We start from the raw sequence: 18,807 nt of genomic DNA on the forward strand, positions 1-18,807 counted from the left end.
ATTTACGTAGCACCAACCGGCCTGTACTGCTGTCTAACACTGGACTTTGTGCAGGCTGGGCTGTAATTTACACCGTGTCCCTCTCTCAGACATGCTCAACACACCACTGAGTGTAACCTGATCGCAGTGTGACCGGGGGCGTGGTGTGGTAGGTCCAGGATTGTTTGACAGTCAACAATGATCCAAAGATGGCAATACTTCAGGGGTTCAAAGGTTCTCCTCAGAGCTTGTATAAATCCTCTGTGTTTATCTGCACAAATACGCAGAACCAACACCATGTCGAAGAACCCAGCAGCCCAGACACAGAGCAGTGAGTAGAAACTACTTTCCTTTTATAATTAATAATAATTTTGACAAAAAGAGCCTCATTTCGTTTGTTTCATTTAAAAGTGATTCGGTTCCATATATAATTGTAATAATTAAAAAAAGCACAACAACATTGACCCGCTGCTACACAAAGGTATACCAAACACTTACTCGTGGTCAGTCGAGCCTTTGTGTTTGGTCATAATGGCATTTGTTTAATTTCAGAACCAGAGCTGCAGTTTCAGCTGGACATGTTGGCATTTTTAGATTGTTCTCCTTTTAAGGTCTTTCCCTGAATCAGCGTTGGTGAAAGAATAAACACAATGTCTCATTAGAAGCATTTAGTCATTCTCAGTTGTTGAATAAAAAAGAGAAAACTGCCTGACAGCTCCATGCACAATTAGAAAGAAAACAGACAGAGCAGGGATGAAAAAATTCTAATTCTACCAGGGTCATGTTTTCTGTACACTGACATAGTGTTGGTGCCTCAAAGAAAACAAGTCATTAATTCATGAGCTGTTCTAAACATACTGTTATAATTGCAATAAAAGAGAACTTTAAAAAAAAGCAATACCTGAAGCAATTATCCACAACAGTTCTGCTCATCACTGTCATTGCTTTGTTTTCATGAGACTCAATTTTAAAACTGGCCGAACGAAGGTACACAAAGAAAATGACAGTGCACGTTCAGGCTTCATTTGCAAAGCGGCAGTAATCACAATCAAAACTCACAAAGTCAACATAGTAAGAGATAGTTAAACTCCATTGTGGTTATCTCTCTGATGCACATTCTTGTTTTTATTGTCTGCTTCACTTCAGTTACGGGAGTGAACGAAATTCAGCCACTACTGATTGAATGCAATAACAATTCCCAGCGTCAGGAAAAAGTTAAGGTCAGCATGGGACTCTGTATTGAGCTGAATTGATTTGCGTTTGCTAATCATGTAACACTCATATATATTTTACAATCTCCATTATGGGTGAGATATGAGGTAATGAAAGGGAATTGGTTATTGGACAACAGATAAGACTGTAGGTGGTGCAGGTGTCATCTATAGTGCATGACCCCCAGAAGACCAGGAGTTCGCACAGGTAGGAGCTTGTCCACCGTAATGTTATCTTATGTAATGTTATGTGATCTCATTTTACAACACTTGTTCATCACACTGCCAGTATGATTCCTGTTTTTCTGTGTACACACAGCTGTACACGCCAATGAATTAAATCACAGTCATCTAACAGTGTTCTACTGTTCAACTGCGTCATACAACAAATACAAATTACATCATACTTTTATAGTTTGCTTGTAGTACACCAGTCTTTATACACATTTTGTCTATAAACATGTCTGCTTTTTTATTTTAACACAGGGGAAAATTTAAGATTTGGTTTAAGTGCTGGATTTAATGATTTAGGATTAAGATTTAGGGCTGAACATGTGATTGGTTCATTAAAGTACATTTGGCTCTGTTTTTAGTTGTTTGCCAGTACCATCGTTATGAATGGGTATGAGTACGAGGACATGTGATCCAACACAGCTGTTAAAAACAGGATAGGATGTTAGGACCGAGCTGTTGACCTTTAAACGTGATCAGAATATCATTACAACTGCAATACAACATGATCCTCTTCATCTGTTTTTAAATTTGGTAAGATCACACTTCTCAATAACCACAGGAGTAATACTGTTACTTTGTCCAGGTAATGACATCATGTAGTGATTTACTGGAGCACATATATCAAACACATGGCTCATGGGCCAGATATCGCCCATCAAGTCTTTAGTCATGAAAAAAAAAAAAAAACAGAGCAGCGGTGTTGTTGTGACCTCATGGAGATTGAGGTCAAAATGAAACTGGGGTTTTGTCAGTGAGGTTTTAGTAGTTTTAAAGCACAGATCCCTGGCTGAGAAACATCCAGCTTTTTCTCATGTTTGGGTTCTAATCAATGCACACTGTAATTCACCTACTATGTAACTTCCTGTGTGGACAGTCTATGTAACAGAAGAAAAGCACCAAGACATATTTTGGAACACAGTAACAAAACAGGCAGTAAACATTGAAAACCATCCTACATTGAAAAAACTTTGTTTAGTAGTATTTTCAAGTAAAAGTATATTCTCTATAACAATAGAAATGGTCAAAAAAACTCATGTGACAAACACTATAATCTGACACCAGTGTTATGTTTGTTATTCATTTTTTAAATTGCTTGTTATATCTGTCCAGATAATTTCCACACAAGATGTTGTTTGAAATCAGTAATTCAAGCTGTTATTTATCTCAGCTGTGAATACTTTTCCAAATGAGTTGAGTGAAACTGAACATTTCCGCATGTTCCTGTTTTTACATGACTGATGCCTATACCACTGCTTTCCCCTCCTCTCTCCTCTCCTCTCCTCTTCTCTTCTCTTCTCTTCTCTTCTCTTCTCTTCTCTTCTCTTCTCTTCTATCCTGTCTGTTCTTCTCCTTTTCTCTCCTCACCTCTTTTCTCCTCACCCTTTCTCTCCTATCCTCTCTTTTGGCAGCATCTAGTGGTCAGCGATGCCCTCAGGCCAAAGGCCTGGAGACCCTGGCTGCTCTGGTGCAGTCAGTAGAGGAAACCCCAGATCCCATTCCCACAACAATCAAAGGAACCATTCCAGAATGGATCAATGGAAGCTTCTTGAGAAATGGTCCTGGGAAATTTGAATTTGGAAAAGACAGGTAAATTTAGGAACACCACAGGAAAAAGAAAAGAAATCCCTAAACCTTGATAATTTACTGTATTGTCACCTCAATGGAACTAAAAAGTGTTACGTTTTAAAATGTTATGATCACAACTACACATTACAGAAAATACAGAATAGAAAATGATTTTTAAACAGGAAGTTAAAATACATATCAGAGTGAAACACACTTTACAACAAGTGGTGCGAGACAGATGTGGACTTTTACACACACGTCTATAAATATACACATGCCCTCAACATTACAGCCTGTAAAAATGACTACGACAGCAAACAGAGAAAGGGTAAAGAGAATATAAATCTGCCCTGTTTCCCACCAGGTCAATACACGTTTACTTTTGTCATGGGATTAACATTAACTCCACATGTTAACTTGTATATGGATCACCTTAAAATCTAGAACTTTTCTTCTCTGAGCCACAAACTACTTACTGCTGAAATATTTAGTCCAAATAATTTTTTCTTGCCCTTTAAGTAGTGGCGCTTTGGCCCAGAGGCAATGTCTCTGTCATTGGTGTGGAACCCCAGGGTTCACCTCCTGGGCAAGTTCGAATCCCGGTTAGGGTGGTTGGTACCTTCCAGTGGACTCACCACCCGCAGGAAGGTTTAGGTATGGTGCAATGTGATTTGGGTGGCAACTGCTGCCCCCGCGACCCGGTAACGGATAAGCGGATGAAAATGGATGGATGGATGGATGCCCTTTAAGTTTTTCTCCCAGCAAACACACAGACATACGGATGCAAAAAAAACAGAAAAAACAAAACCTTCTGGCTGTTGCTAATAATTACATGCGTTGAGAAAAAAAAATCTTCTTGATTCTTTACAGAACACTGTCACCACAGTTGATGGTAAAATAAGAGATTTTACCAACATGACTCAGCAAGCCAATTGGCACCAGAACAACAGCTAGGTGAATCTTCGTGAGCTGCATGTAAATGTGCAGCATCCGTTAAAGTGAATTTAAACAACGGCCACCACCCACAGAAGAGAGAGAGAGAGAAAAAAAGGAAACCCCAAAACATTAGTGCCAGCATTTATCAAGTAACTTCTCACATATTATTCAGAAATTGTGACAACTTTAAGATTTTGGTTTCACTTTTCACAAAAACAACATCATAGCACAATAAAGAACTACTGTGTTTCCGAGGTGCAGCAGATTCTAAAGGCATTTTCAAAGTTAGTTTTTGACATGCAAATTTAGAATCTCAAACAAATTTATAATCCACCTAGACTTTGGTTTGGTGCAGTAATATACTGCTGGGACCTGGTGAACACAACTTAAGGCATGGTTTGGATAAATAATGCTTACGGTAGTTTGCTCATATAGTAGCAGATGTTTTTACCAGGCATTTTACAAACTCCTCCAACGGGCTTCATTATTTCAGTATTTTAATGACACCGCCACAGAGAGCTGAAAATGCAAGCATAGACAATATATGAATCTTCCTCGAAATAAATGAATCTTCCATTTTATTTTAAATATTCAAATCACTTATTCAAGAATCCCAAACAACTGCCCTTAAACTTTATGTGGTACATTTACCAAATTTGATTAGCATATTTTGCAAGTTGAGAAAAAAAAAATCCATATCCAAACCACATCTTAAACTCAACATGAAGTCTTCTTCTACTGCATGACATTCTCCAGGGCTGAGAGCTGAGTGAAAGCCACACCCAGCCATCCATGGGTGAGGGAGTGGTCCACTCTGAATGGCCACTAGTGTTGGAAGATACCAGAATTTTTGATACGATACAATTATGATTTAGATACAATACCAGTTACATTGGCAAATTGATACTGATAATGTGTGTGAGTTTTTTACTCAAATAAAATACTTGACAAATACTGGCTATTTTACAACAAGTAACAAGTACTTTATCATAACATAATAATAATTACTTTATTTTGATACCATTTATACAGTTCAATTGCTACCATTAAGGGACAAAGATATCTAATTGATTGATAGTGACTCGATCACTGCTCTCATCTGGTCACTGGTCACGTGACATGAATGGATCACTCACTATATGGAGACAACTGTTCAATGTCACGTCTATGCCCATGGTTATTTTGCAGTGTAAAATGTATTCATGTTGCATGGTTCTGAGCAGTTGAAAGAAACCTGTGAACCTTGAATAAACCTCGCTAAGAAGTAGTCGGATATTTTAAATAATTAAAGGAAATGTATTCCTATTTTTTATTCCTTCTTTGAGGACACAGCTGACTGACTTCAAGTGACCAAGGTCAGCTGTATCTAAACAGGGCCATCCTTGCTTAGGGTTGGTCAGTGCTGCCGACAGTGTTAGTGCTGGATTCATTTATTATAACAACAGATAAAAAAGCTGCTGTTATTCAATAATTTCCTCCCTCCTGAATTATTTCCAAATTAGGTTTCTTCTTCTCTATAACTTTAAACATCATGTACAATGATTGAAAATGAACTCTGTTGGATTGTTTTCAAAGATACACTCATTGGTTTGACGGCATGGCCATGATGCACCGGTTCCACATCAGTGAAGGCCAGGTCACCTACAGCAGCCGCTTTCTGCGCAGTGACTCGTACGTGCAGAACTCAGAGAAGAACCGTATCGTGGTGTCAGAGTTTGGGACCATGGCGATGCCTGATCCCTGCAAGAACATCTTTGCCCGCTTCTTTTCACGCTTTCAGATTCCAAGTATGTCTGTCTCTTTACAGTCTTCTTTTTTTTTCTCATTTCTGCAGCTGTCCTTGAATATTTACACTGCATTGTGCACACCAGCTAAAGTCTAATGAATGCTGATGTTTTATTATGTGCCTCTGTCTTTATGTTGTTTGTGCTTTCTGTGAAGTTTTAAAAAGAAATGGGGGAATAGAAATAAGCAAAAAAGCCACAGATTAAAACTGATGGAATTATTGTAAACGGAAACGGACATCGACATCCTTTCAGTGGCGTACATTTGTAATCAAAGGCATGAATGGCTTAAAAAAAAACTTCTGTTTTGTGTTGTACAACCATTTATGTCACATTGACCCTTGACCCTTGAGTCTATTAACAATCTTATTGATTAACAATCAATTTTAATTATCAATATTTTCTTAAACAAAGGCCCAGAAACCACAGCAGTATGTGCTTTCAAACGTACATTTAAATCTATTTATCAACATTAGAAGGAACTTTAACAGGATAAACACTGTATTGTCCCCTTAATATAACTAAATTAATTAAAACTAAAAGCATTTTAAATGTGCACATTGAACTCCTATTATAAAGGCAAAATCATGCATAATCATAAATTAGGTTATTTAATCGTTTCCTTTTATGAAATAACAGCACTTGAGCTCTTTGGGTTAATTTGGTTTGCCTGTATCTCTGTCTGCCTGCAGATGTGACCCTTAAAGGACATGTTTATAATTTGATTTACTAGAGAAGGTAAAACAACCCAAACTTTGTGAGCATGTAAATAATACTAATACAATGTGTGTAGTTGCATACTTTATCCGTATACCTGTGAATGTGTCTGTGTGTTTTGGTTTGAATCTAATTTGTAGTTTTCAGCTGTGGCTTTGAGTCCGATTAAGTTTTCTTTTGTGTTTAATTTAGTCTTCCTATTGTGTGTGTGTGTGAGCAGAAGCCACAGATAATGCCAGCGTGAACTTTGTAAAGTACAAAGGAGACTATTATGTCAGTACAGAGACCAACTACATGAGACGTGTAGATCCTCAAAGTCTGGAGACAAAGGAGAAGGTCAGTGAGTGGAAAAAAAGAAGGAAGACAATGATAATGATGCTGCTGCTGATGATGATGGTGAAGATGTTGATGATGGTGATGATGGCAGTGATATGAGGAAGGAAATGACTTGATGATGCGACGTATTTTAGGTGGACTGGACCCAATACATTGCTGTCAACTCAGCCACAGCTCATCCACACTACGATCGAGAGGGGGCCTCGTACAACATGGGAAACTCCTACGGGAAAAATGGTGATCTTCTCAACTGCTTGTTTCATCTTCAGTCATAATCAGTTTCGTGGAAATACTACATTTTATTTAATTTTAAAACAATCTTTTTCAGGCTTCTTTTACTCCATCATCCGTGTACCTCCACCTGAGGTCAATGCGGTAAAGGCGGACAGCGCAGACCTAAGTGGAGCCAAGGTGATCTGCTCCATCCGTGCAGCAGAACCTAGAAAACCCTCATACTATCACAGCTTTGGTGAGATTCACTTTAAACAGACAATAGAAAAGGACTTGCCACCTCTCAGTGGTCTGCATGTGGGGTTTACACTAAAGTGTCTTGTTTTTTTATGTCCGTACTGGGAGGATGAGTCCACTTTACCAACAGAGAGAACCATGTTATTAATTACTAATTTGAATTCTCGTCTTGTCCTGCTTCTCTTTGTCAATTACAGATCTTTTGTTAAGCCCCCACTATCTTCCTCTGGCTCTGACTCACACATAGGAACACACTCCGTCTCCCGCTCCCCTTAATACTTCTGCTGCCAATATATGCAGCCACTGAAATCCTGTTTAAACCATTTTGTCTAGTACAGGTCTGTCATTTGGGGACACTACAATCAAGACATTTTACCAGAGAAAATGCATGAGGTTATAAATCAGTTCTTTGCTGCTTAATAAGCAATAAGCAAATCCCAACAGGAATCTGGATTGCGTGGCGTGAATTAATTTTCATGATAGACAAATACAATGTGTGATACATTTGATACATTTACAAAAATGATACATTTATGAGGTCAGTAAAATCAACTGCATTAAAAGCTTAAAAATATGAACTGAGCTGCTGTGGATGCAGGGTTTTGTTCCAACCAAGCAGCAGCACACCTGACTTGGCTTACTTAATCAACTGCTATGAGTCTTCAGACAGTTGATTGGTCAGTCAGTGTGTTCTGGATTGGTTGAAAGAAAACCCTGCAGCCACAGTGGCCCTTTGTGCCCAGGTCTGCCTTAGATAGATATAACGTAATATCAAAAGGTAATGTGTCCATAACATAACGATAAACATAAAGACTATGACTCATCTTAGATTTTTGGAGAGCCAGTTGGATCAGGTGAGTGTCAGGTTTAGTTGAGAGCAGAGGTGGAAGAACAGTGAGTGCTACAGTTCCATCTTTGTCTGCTCGATCGAAAGCTACATTGCTTCATTTTGTTTTCGTACTGCACCAATTCCCTGATTACATCTCAGTCTATATTTTCAGCAGACCACCCTTGCTCTGCCAGACTGTCTGGCACCAAGAAATAACACAAGCAACATTGTACAGTTGCAGGAGGCTCCACATAATCAGCCTTACACTGATGACTTCATGGACTCATCACATTTAAATGCATTTTCCCACAGTGACACAGCACAGCTAACATGCCGGAGAACACAGTCAGTGTCACACAGTAGGTGAGACAGAGAGAACACCTGTAGTGTTGGAGAGCGAAGACAATGTAACAGGAGAGAACAAATAGTGTACTATCAGGGGGGTGACTACATCGGTTGCAGAAAGAGCTTGCAATGATGATGATGATGATTACTTACAGTACGTCCCTTAGTTTACTTTTCTTCGTCAAATTAACAATCTGCAATTTAAGCAATTTAACATCAATTAGTCCATTAACATTGATAAATATTTACACAGATGGAACCCTACAGAAAGAGGTTTAATAAGAGAGAAAATACAGACAATGTGCAGAGTCTAAGCTTAGGGACATAGAATTATATTTACAAGTAGTCTTTTAAAAGTGACTATAGGTATCGTCTTTTTACAATCCTGTTTTTTAACTTTCAACAATTCATGCATTAAAACCCAGATAATACATTCTTGTATCCATTACTGAGCAGTTAACAACAAAACATTTATGATTTATCAATAGACAATGGCCTATATCCATATCCAAAATCCATAACATATACATTGACTTCAGTTTAAAAGAGACAAATGCAACTAAAATAAAACCATAACTGGTTTTATGGAGTGGTTCTAACTTGTATGGTGTGTCCCTTCCTTCTGCAGTCATGTCAGAAAACTACATCGTGTTCATTGAGCAGCCAATCAAGCTGGACCTGTTGAAGTTTATGCTCTACAGAATCCAGGGTAAGAGCTTCCATAAGGTCATGACATGGGAGCCTCACTATCAAACTGTTTTCCATTTGGTCAATAGGCACACCGGAGAAGTAAGTCAACATTTTACATTCATGTCACATCACTCTAAAGTTTGTAAAAAAAAAAAAAAAAAAAGAAAACTAAAAGGTGTGTGATTATCTATTCACAGATGATGCAAAAACGTTTTTCTTTCGGTATTTTGATGAAGTCACACTCTGATGGTGCAGCTTTTTTTTATTCATTTTATTCTCAATTTCCTCATCTCATTACACAGACTACTCATTAGGCAAACAACACTTTCAAAGTGTGAGAGGCACAATACAATCAGCAGCCGAATGCCAAAAGTCAACAACAACAATGCACTTCTTCTGTTTACTCCATCTATTTATTTATTTTTTTAATTTTATGAATGTCTTTAATTTCTATGTCCTGACTGTTTGGTGTGACTGATACAACAGGAGAGTAAAGTGAAGTATGTGGCAGCGCCAATGTTCACGCTGCACCAGATCAATGCTTTTGAGGACAACGGTTTCCTGGTGATGGACATGTGCTGTGGAGACGACGGTGCGGTCATCGGGGACTTTACGCTGGAAAACCTCCGCAGAGAGTCAGGGGAGGAGATGGACGAGGTAATTACACACAGAGGTTCAGACAAAAACAAAGTCAAATCATTGGCTGACAGTGCTTTGAAAAACAGTGAGGATTGTAGGCTGAAGTGTTGGCTTTTAACAAAACTCCTGAGAGTTAAAGTCTGTCATCCATTCATCCATCCATGATTGTCCACCAAACATGAAAAAAATAAATACACCAGCAAGTATCCAGACAATTTTTATGACACCATTTGACCAGGCAATTTTTCAGCCAAGGTTATTCCACTTCTTCATCTCTCTATTCCACCTTTCATAATATTAAGTCCATCAATAGACAGAGATTCTCAATTTGTGTCAGATAAACTTGTGGTTTACTTCTTAATACCACAAGCCTGGAAGTCTTGTTGATTTCACTCACGTGCCGCTTCAATCAGAACTAACTTTCCTCAAATAGCTCCAAACAATTTTGCCTGCTTCATAAAAACAGAATTTTTGTGTTTTGTCTGATTGCTCCCGAGGTTACACCTTCAAAGGAATCAATCGAATACATTTTTATTCCTCTCTGATTTCTTCTGGCAGTTTTACAATGGGCTGTGTCGAAACCTTCCACGGAGATATGTCCTTCCCCTGACCGTGGATGAAATGACTCCTCCGGACCATAACCTTGTCACTCTGCCTAACTACACAGCAACAGCAAAGAAGACGAAACAAGGGGAGGTAGGAAAAACAAGGAAAGAGTTCAGCCCTGCAACATAAACTATTGAACATATTCACAGATGAAACACTGTGCTTTAGCAGTAGTATATGCTATTTAATTTACATAAAAGTAAATGCAGTACAAATAAAAACAGTCATTTATTTAGAAAAATAAATATCCTTTTGTAAGCGGTGCCAGGTTTGGGTATTAAATAATAATATATTATTTAATTAATATAAGTCACAAAAAGTGACAACTGCAGGCACAGTTTTTCTAAAAGATTTAAATGGTCAGCACTGAAAATTCCTTGTAAAATATTAAGGCCTGTCATCAGACTGCTGATTAAAAATATATGTGTTTTTATGGTAATATTAATATCAGCCCAGATCCTTTTTCTTGTAAAATGGCTGTTCAATAATAGGAAAATCAGACAACGCTGACATAAGGTTTTCAAATGATTTTAAGGTGACGGAAAATTAAAAAGAGGCACAGCAGTCTACTGCTCATTAATAAAAGGTGTCCTTAAAATTATATTTTTTAGTTTTCATTCTATTGTATTTTTAAAATTTCTCCTTCTTTTCTGAAAATGTGTTTTGCATTTTAAGCTGCTTCTTTGTCATATCTGGAATCTCTGTGGAATGAATTCCGTTTATCCTGTACACCTCTGCTGATTCTGATGTGGTTTTTCCTGGAATCAGGTTAACAGCAGGGCTCAGATAATCACCATGAATACATATTCCACACACTGCAATTATCCAGCATGTTGGGGAATTATAGGTGGCTTCTGCAAGATGTTAGCTTCACGACTACCACAGATGATGTGAAATTGAAAGTTCAGAGCATGGCTGCACATCTGCCCTTTAACAGTGAACGTGGCTGAAGTGTAAAACAATCACAGATTTGATTAAAATCATCACTTTTCGCACTGACTCTCCAGGTTTTCATGACCCACGAGGAGCTGTACGATGATGAACTGATGCAGTACGGCGGCCTCGAGTTCCCCCAGATCAACTATGACAAGCACAACGGCCGGCCGTACCGCTACTTCTATTCCTGTGGCTTTGGCCACGTCTTCAGTGACTCTCTGCTCAAGATGGATGTTCAGACCAAAGAGCTCAAGGTTTTAAATCAATCAAACAATAGGAGAGAATGCCTGTTGTTATCCCGACTTGAGGGGGAGAGGGAGATTTCAAACATCCCAGTCGTGTTGGGTGACAATGGTTTGGAGTATGGTGTTGTGACATGAAACAGCTTGGAGTAAAAAGGAATATTTTTGTAATCTTTCCTGTCTAGGTGTGGCGGTATCCCGGCTTGTTCCCGTCTGAGCCTGTCTTTGTTGCTTCGCCCAAAGCCACAGAGGAGGATGATGGAGTGGTTATGTCAGTCATCATCACACCCAGAAAAGTAAGTTAACAACAGCAAACCCCCGTAACGCTCTACACGACAGGCAGCACACATCAGACATCATTAAGTACAACAGTACTCTAACCCACACTGACATTACATTCCACTTTGACAGTGTTCAGTATAGATGTGTTTTCACTATCATTAGTGCTGAGTCACAAACACACGGCCGAGGCTCCAACTGAATCATATCTCATTCACTCTGGATGAGGAATCATTATGCAGTATGGATGCAGTGCTTCGCTGTTCCCCTGCTGAGTGTAACAAAGGTTGAGAAATGTTTACCTTTAGCAATACTTGTGTGAGCCCGTTAGACTGCATTATGCAAATATCCTAATGTGGAACCGGGAAGAAGACCTCACCTATTATGATAAAGTGCGTCTGCAGGGTGTAGCTTGTTAGTGTTGATCTTTTAGTTTCAGATCCTGCTGCTATGGAATAATGCTGCTGTGAGATTACAAAAAAGAGATTTTAGTGCAGTGATACTACTACTGTACTACAGTAGCCATGTGCGGAGATGTGACAATGCCATTTAACTATTCATAAATGTTAGCTTCGTTTAGACACTATATTTCAGCTGCTAGGTAACATTAAAGCGTACAGTCACTGTTGCACAGTCCTGTGTTAGCAGTCAGCAAGTAAGACAACATTGAACTACATTTTGAGTTATTGCTACAATTGTCTATAATTTTATTCTTTCTCACCGTTGCATTAGGAACTTTTCTTCTGTGTTAAATTATAAAATTTCTACACAAGTGCCCAGCTCCCGATATGAAGCTCGCCCACCTTAAAACCTTGAAGCGACATGTATGTGTGAGTGAGCACCGACAGGTGCAATGCTGCCTGTGACCTTTTTCTTACACATTGTTTTATCTTCCTTTTACTTTTCCAGGAGAATAGTACATTCTTGCTTGTTCTGGATGCCAAGACCTTCACAGAACTGGGCAGAGCTGAAGTCCCTGTCAATATCCCATATGGGACCCATGGTGTGTTTAACGAGATGGGCTAGGACTGATGGTGTTTGCAACTCTGGGGCAAATTGCTGAAACCCGATCAGTGACCAGCCACTTTATCCACAAAACAGAATATCTCTGTCTGTGTCACACAGAAAGGGTTGAGCAGAAGCCGCAGATTCAAACTATTTATCTGTGCCTTCTTGATGAGAACAGGTGCATGTCTTCACTGTGTGCTGCCATTACTGTGAGAAAAACACCAATCTTTTGGAGCCTAACAAGACTAAAAGCCCAGCATGGCAGTAGTTTACTGAAAAAAAAGTTTGTCCTCTGTGTGTATGATTCTGTAACACCAGATGCTTTGAAGGACATGTACTTAATGTGGAAAACATTTAGAAAAGATTACATGAAAATCGATACACACATTAAAATAAAATCCATTTCTCTTTTTTTCTGTTTAAACCTGAAGTGTTTCTGGATCATCACACCACTAGAAACACTATCCTCCCAGGGAGGACATAATAGCACTTAGTATACATAAAAATGCATCAGAGGAAATTCAATTTCTGTCAAAGTAATGTGATAGAAATGGACATTGTCTGTGATGCCCCGGCAAACAAATGGATCTAACGGGTCAATAGCCACCAGCAAGTCTGGCAGAGGTCATATCAGAAATGTCCTGTTTTCTAAATAAAGCATGAAAATGACCCATAACAAAGTTTACCACTGTAATATTCTCACTTTGGACCTCGTGTTGGCTCAGAAAAATATGATGTGGAGTATGTGTGAAAAACCAACAACAGCAACTATTACTTCACTACCACATAAATGGTTGCTACTCAAGGTTACTGCATACTGTAATTAGAAAAAATTAGAATATTTGACCGACTTGTTGTTTATAGAGCCATACTTTTATCATAAAGATTGAAAAAGGAACACTGTCCCCTGGCTGAAAAGGTTAAGTAATGCTTAACCAGGTATGTACGTGGAGTGACCACAATATCATGGGGGGAAGGTTGCTATAGAGCAGGGGTGCCCAATAAGTAGATCTCAAAGGTCTATGGTAGATCTTGCGCAATTACATCTAAAGAAACAAAACATTTTTAAAAAATTATAGATTTAATTCTATTTTAAGATGCTAAGTGGTGTATACTTGTTACGACAGTGTGATGTCACATGACACTGGTGTAAAGTGTTGGCAGTTATGGTTATGGGAAAATAAAGTACACAATGAAGGACTTTAGATCATGTTATGGTCATGTTATTATCTACCTCATATGGCAACATTTATAAGGATAGTGTGAAAGTTTGATCAGTAGGTCCCTTAAGGACAAAAAGATTAGAGAGTGGAGTAAATGTATGTCTCAGGGTGTTTACTACAATGTTTATTCTGTAACCTAGGGGGCATACTTGAGTCACTGAAAAGGGAGCATATTGCTTAGTAATCTGAAGTAACATCCTGCAAACTGCTGCAATGGCAGATAACTGTGAAGACCCCGAAAACAAGTCCTTAAAAGGAAAACACATGAACAAAGAGATTTGCCCTCAAGTGACTCAGGAGTGTGCCCTAGGGAAGTTTACAACATGTAAGTTCTATGAGCATGCATGTGCTGCCGGAACTGTCATGCTGTTGATCAAGTGACCACTGGCCGGCCATAAAAAGGGTAAGCAGAAACCTGTTAAATGGAATTCTGCATATTGACAATATACTTAATTAAGTGTCCACTTTGATCTACATGGTTTTGATAGTGGAAGTAAAATAAGGCAAAGCAAATGAAATTTAATATTTGTTTGATGGTTCGGTATTAAAAAAAAAGGAAACGTTTCGCATACAAAGTAAAGGAAATGTAGTGTCTTCAAAGATTTGGAATAGAAGACAAAATTTATGAATAAGCAAAGTTTCAGATACAATAGAGTGAAAAAGTTAAAGACTTTGTCATTGGGTGTGGCAACCCCTGCAGTGAACCCGACGTGGTGACGGATAAAGCCTGTCTTTAGAAGAAAAGCCGGGATGACCCCTAAATAAGAGAGTAAAATAAGATTTCAGGAATAAATAAAAGTGGTTTCAGATCTAAGAAAAATATGAATGTTTTAGATATGTTTTAATGTGCCTTTTTTTTTTCGTCTGTGTTCCAAATTATCTAACAACGTTTGTGTGGTTTGAAGAAGTTTAACTGATTAGATTTATAGTGTGGAGACTTGAGTTTTTCACATACGTTTTAGTATGACGCGATTGTTTTGGCTCATACTGTGGATTCAGCAATAAGAAATTTTGTATGTGTTGTGGAAGTTTAAGCGTTTTGTGATTTTAAAAAAGGTATGTTCTGGTGTGACGTGATTGTTTCGTACATCGCGGTTCAAAAGTGTGACATTTTTGTATAGGTTTAGGTGCAAATTATTGTAAAGCAGAATCTAAATTGAATTTAACTTTACTGGGACTTTTGAAAGTTTAGTTCATAATGTAAAATGGCTAGTTGGAAGATGATTGACGCCCTATACCAAAGAAGAAAGTAAGGGGGGGGTGAGTGGAATTCTAGAACACCCACCTCCCCTGTACACATTATACAATTGAGATCTCGGGAAAAAAAACAGTTAGGAGTGACAGGAGGTCAATATCCCCTATTGCGAGGCGAGTTAGGGAAGACCAAGTACATGGCGTATTCGTTCGGTGACATCTCCTCCACTGTAGAAAAGATGCCCACACCCTGCGAAGGCAGAGGATTGTGGATGGATAAATTGGCTGAACTAACTACGGGGGTAACACTCGCGTTAGGAGATTTTAGAGCCATAGCCCAGACAATGATGTCTAGGGCAGAGTTACAGGAAATAGAGGGCTCTGCTAAAACACTTATACTCCCTGACCACACCCGGTTTACGGCATTGTGAACGGAATTTCCATTACCAGTGTCGACAGGTCCACCTAAATACATGTGGGATCCCACAGTGTTTCCCAGAGAACACCTAAAGTGTAAGGAAGACTGGACCAGACAGACTGGTGTGAATCCCAGCCAACCTGACGTCCAGCAGCAGTGGTACCGAAGAGGTGTAGAGGAAGGCTTACCCAACACTGTTCAACAGGCCCTGAATGGCAACCCTGATCTGCCAGGTAGTGAGGCTACTGTGTGGGAAAGGCATGTAGTTCACCATATGAACGTCCGAAAACAGCAGCCGATGGAGCCTGGAACTGGTTGAGGTAGTCCACTCTCGGGCCAGGAATGAAGAGGACGATGACTACTACATGGATGTTCCTTTGTAAGGGTGTTGGTTGTGATCTCTTAGTAGAGATCAAAAGGGGAATTGAAGGATTTTAAATCATGTTATCTACTTCTTATGGCAACATTTATAAGGATGGTGTGAAAGTTTAATCAGTAGGTCTCTTAAGGACAAAGAGATTAGAGAGTGGAGTAAATGTATATCTCAGGGTGTTTACTACAATGTGAAGATCCCAAAAACAACAAAGAGTTTCGCCCTCATGTGACTCAGAAGCGCGCCCTATGGAAGTTTACACCATGTAAGTGCTATGAGCGTGCATGTGCTGCCAGTACTGCCCCAACAGTATATAAGCAAGTAAAGCAAAAAGGGAGTTGTTCTTCCTCTCTGGATCGTCTCTGAAGGTGGTAAGTCCTGTTTGCATTATTTATGTTTAATAAATCTTTTATTTTTGAGCTACCGTCTCATCCTCTGTAAGTTTGGGGCTTTAGAGGACAAGTTCATATGTGATGAGCTGGCAGAGCACACAATAGACAGTAAACTGTGCGATTAGCTGCTCACATCCCCTGATGACACGTCGCTCTCAAAGGCAGTGTAAATTGTTTTCCAGCTCGAGTCTGCCGCACTGATAACATCACGGTTAGCGGCTTCAGACATCCCCCCCATGGCCTCAGCTTGGCTGGCGCAGACGGTGTTCCCACCCCCTCAGGTCATTGATCCCACTTCTCCTCATTACAACACGGAGGTGAACATCACGGGTCGCCAAGGAGCTACAGCACACCGTTGAGGTTCTTCCTCTCAGTCTGCCCAGCCACTGGACAACGGTGCCAACGCTACAGGGTGTGCCGCTCAGTGCCACTGTCCACATCCTCATCACGGAGATCCTCTAATTCAAGCCCAACCACAATCCACTCTGTGGGTTCCTGCGCCAAGCCCTTTAAGTGGTGCACAGTGGAGCTGGATGGCATCCGCCTACCATTGCAGCTTCCAGATCCCTGCTCAGCGAGTCCACAATCTGGCAACTCTTTTCCCGCCATGCAATCAGGCCAGATGCAGAAGAACTATATGGCTATTGCCATACTAAAATTGGCATGATGGGCAGTTTCCTAGTACGCTACAGCACTAGCGTCCTCCCAGCATTCACCTTCCAGGTGTCTCGCCACGGTGCCAACCTCCTGGGGTTTGACCTGTTCTGTGCCTTGGGCTTGTCTGCCACAGACAATACTGGCTCTACCATCCTGACAGTGTCCACACCCTGACAGCATCGCTGGCCTTTGCTCTTCATTGGACTGGGTTGCCTCACTGCCTTCAACCACCAGCCACTCATTAATCCAGCTGTCTCCCCTGTCATTCAACCTCTGAGCCGGCTGCCACTTGCCCTCTGGGATGATAGCTGAGCTGCCGAAACAGCAGGATACAGGAATCATCGAGCAGGTTGATGCATCACCCTGGATTTCAAACCTGGTGGTGGTGAAAAAAAGTGTGGCAGTCTGCGTCCCTGTGTAGACCTTAGACAAGTGAACAAAGTCGTGACCCCCGATAAATATCCGCTGCCCACAGTGGAAGAGCAATCTGCCAAATTCCATGGCTCTAAGGTCTTCTCCAAACTTGATCTCCACCAGGGCGACCTGCAGGTTCACCTACACCGAGACAGCTGCAATCTCACGGCATCTGCCATCGAGTTTGTGGGTTTCCGCCTAACGACCGATGGCTTGAGCCCCCTCCACTCCAATGTTGCAGCTGTGCTGTGCCTGCCTGAGCCCTCCTGTCCTGCACAGCTGTTATCGTTTCTCGGGATGACTGCCTTTTACCTGTGCTTCCTGTCCCATTACTCTGACACTACAGCCCCGCTTCGTGCACTCCTCAAACAGAATGCGCCCTGGTCTTGGACCCCTACTTGCGTAGCCACTGTCTGCCGGCTCAAATCACAGCTGACTTCTCCACTTGTGCTCGCTCACTTTGACCTGCTTTGACCTGCGATGCCTTCAACACCACTGTTAGCGCAGTTTTGTCCCAGCTCCAGGGCAGAACTGAGCGCCCAGTGGCGTTTGCCTCATGGTCATTTACTTAGCAGAAGTACTCAATTGGAGAGAGAGAGGCTCTGGCCTGCCTCTGGGCATGTGAGCGGTGGCACATGTATGTCTATGGCCGCCATTTCACTCTAAGGACCGACCACTAGGCCCTGACAACTCTGTTGGACACAGGTGGGTCAGGACAAGCCACTGCGCCTCTACCGCTGGACTGAGCGGCTGCAGGCATACAATTTCACTGTACAGTTCGCTCCAGGGAGGGAGAACATAGTGGCAGATCTGCTCTCCAGAGCCACACCATTCTCTTCAACCGATGCCACCACAGACACGTCAGAGCCAGAGGTGGTCCTCATGCTGCACACACCGCCGTCTCTTTGAAGGAGCTTGAGGCAGCACAGGACCACATGCTCACCTAGCTCTGCACCTTGATCCGGGAAGGGTGGCCTGCAAAAGTTCCAGAGGAGCAACACCATTCTACCAAGTTAGACATGACCTCTCCTGCTTTAACGATGTTTGTGTGGCAAGAGGGCTGTGCACAGTGGTCACCAGTGCATTAAGAGCACAGGTCCCACACATGCTACATGAAGGGCACCTAGGCATTGTGAAGGTCAGGCAGTGCTGTAGGAGTTTAGTCTGGTTGCCTGGTATTGACAGTAACATTGAGGTGATGGTAAAAGGCTGTACAGCCTGCCTCACTAGTGGCAAAATGGGCCAGCCTCCACCTCCGCCTATGCAGCCCCTGCCGTGGCCACCTTCGCCATGGTCTCACATTCAGCTGGACATCTGCTGGGAGCTACACA

General features: G+C 40.9%; 1 protein-coding gene across 2 annotated transcripts; it reads left to right on the plus strand.

The window, feature by feature from the left end:
• The first annotated feature begins 153 nt into the window (after positions 1–153).
• bco2l (beta-carotene 15, 15-dioxygenase 2, like) lies at positions 154–14,010 on the plus strand. Of its 2 annotated transcripts, none has more exons than XM_008336798.3 (12): positions 154–310; positions 2,834–3,011; positions 5,502–5,713; positions 6,648–6,763; positions 6,898–7,000; positions 7,092–7,232; positions 9,034–9,194; positions 9,582–9,752; positions 10,293–10,430; positions 11,348–11,530; positions 11,704–11,814; positions 12,707–14,010. In XM_008336798.3, exons 1-12 carry the CDS (start codon positions 178–180, stop codon positions 12,821–12,823), a joined length of 1,764 nt encoding a protein of 587 aa, XP_008335020.1. In that variant the 5' UTR covers positions 154–177; the 3' UTR covers positions 12,824–14,010. The 2 variants fall into 2 exon arrangements, with proteins under 2 accessions (XP_008335020.1, XP_024908939.1); XM_025053171.1 differs by having other exon boundaries at positions 174–310; positions 2,841–3,011.
• Positions 14,011–18,807: the final 4,797 nt, after the last annotated feature.

The sequence above is a fragment of the Cynoglossus semilaevis genome, chromosome Z, assembly GCF_000523025.1.
Source record: "Cynoglossus semilaevis isolate Cse_v1.0 chromosome Z, Cse_v1.0, whole genome shotgun sequence".
Taxonomy (NCBI): domain Eukaryota; kingdom Metazoa; phylum Chordata; class Actinopteri; order Pleuronectiformes; family Cynoglossidae; genus Cynoglossus; species Cynoglossus semilaevis.

Excerpts from the sequence above, each read along its gene's own strand:
- bco2l (XM_008336798.3), top strand. The coding sequence starts at position 178 with ATGATCCAAAGATGGCAATACTTCAGGGGTTCAAAGGTTCTCCTCAGA. Across the intron at positions 7,001-7,091 it reads AAACTCCTACGGGAAAAATG|GCTTCTTTTACTCCATCATC; the intron begins GTGATCTTCTCA and ends AATCTTTTTCAG. Across the intron at positions 11,815-12,706 it reads TCATCATCACACCCAGAAAA|GAGAATAGTACATTCTTGCT; the intron begins GTAAGTTAACAA and ends TTACTTTTCCAG.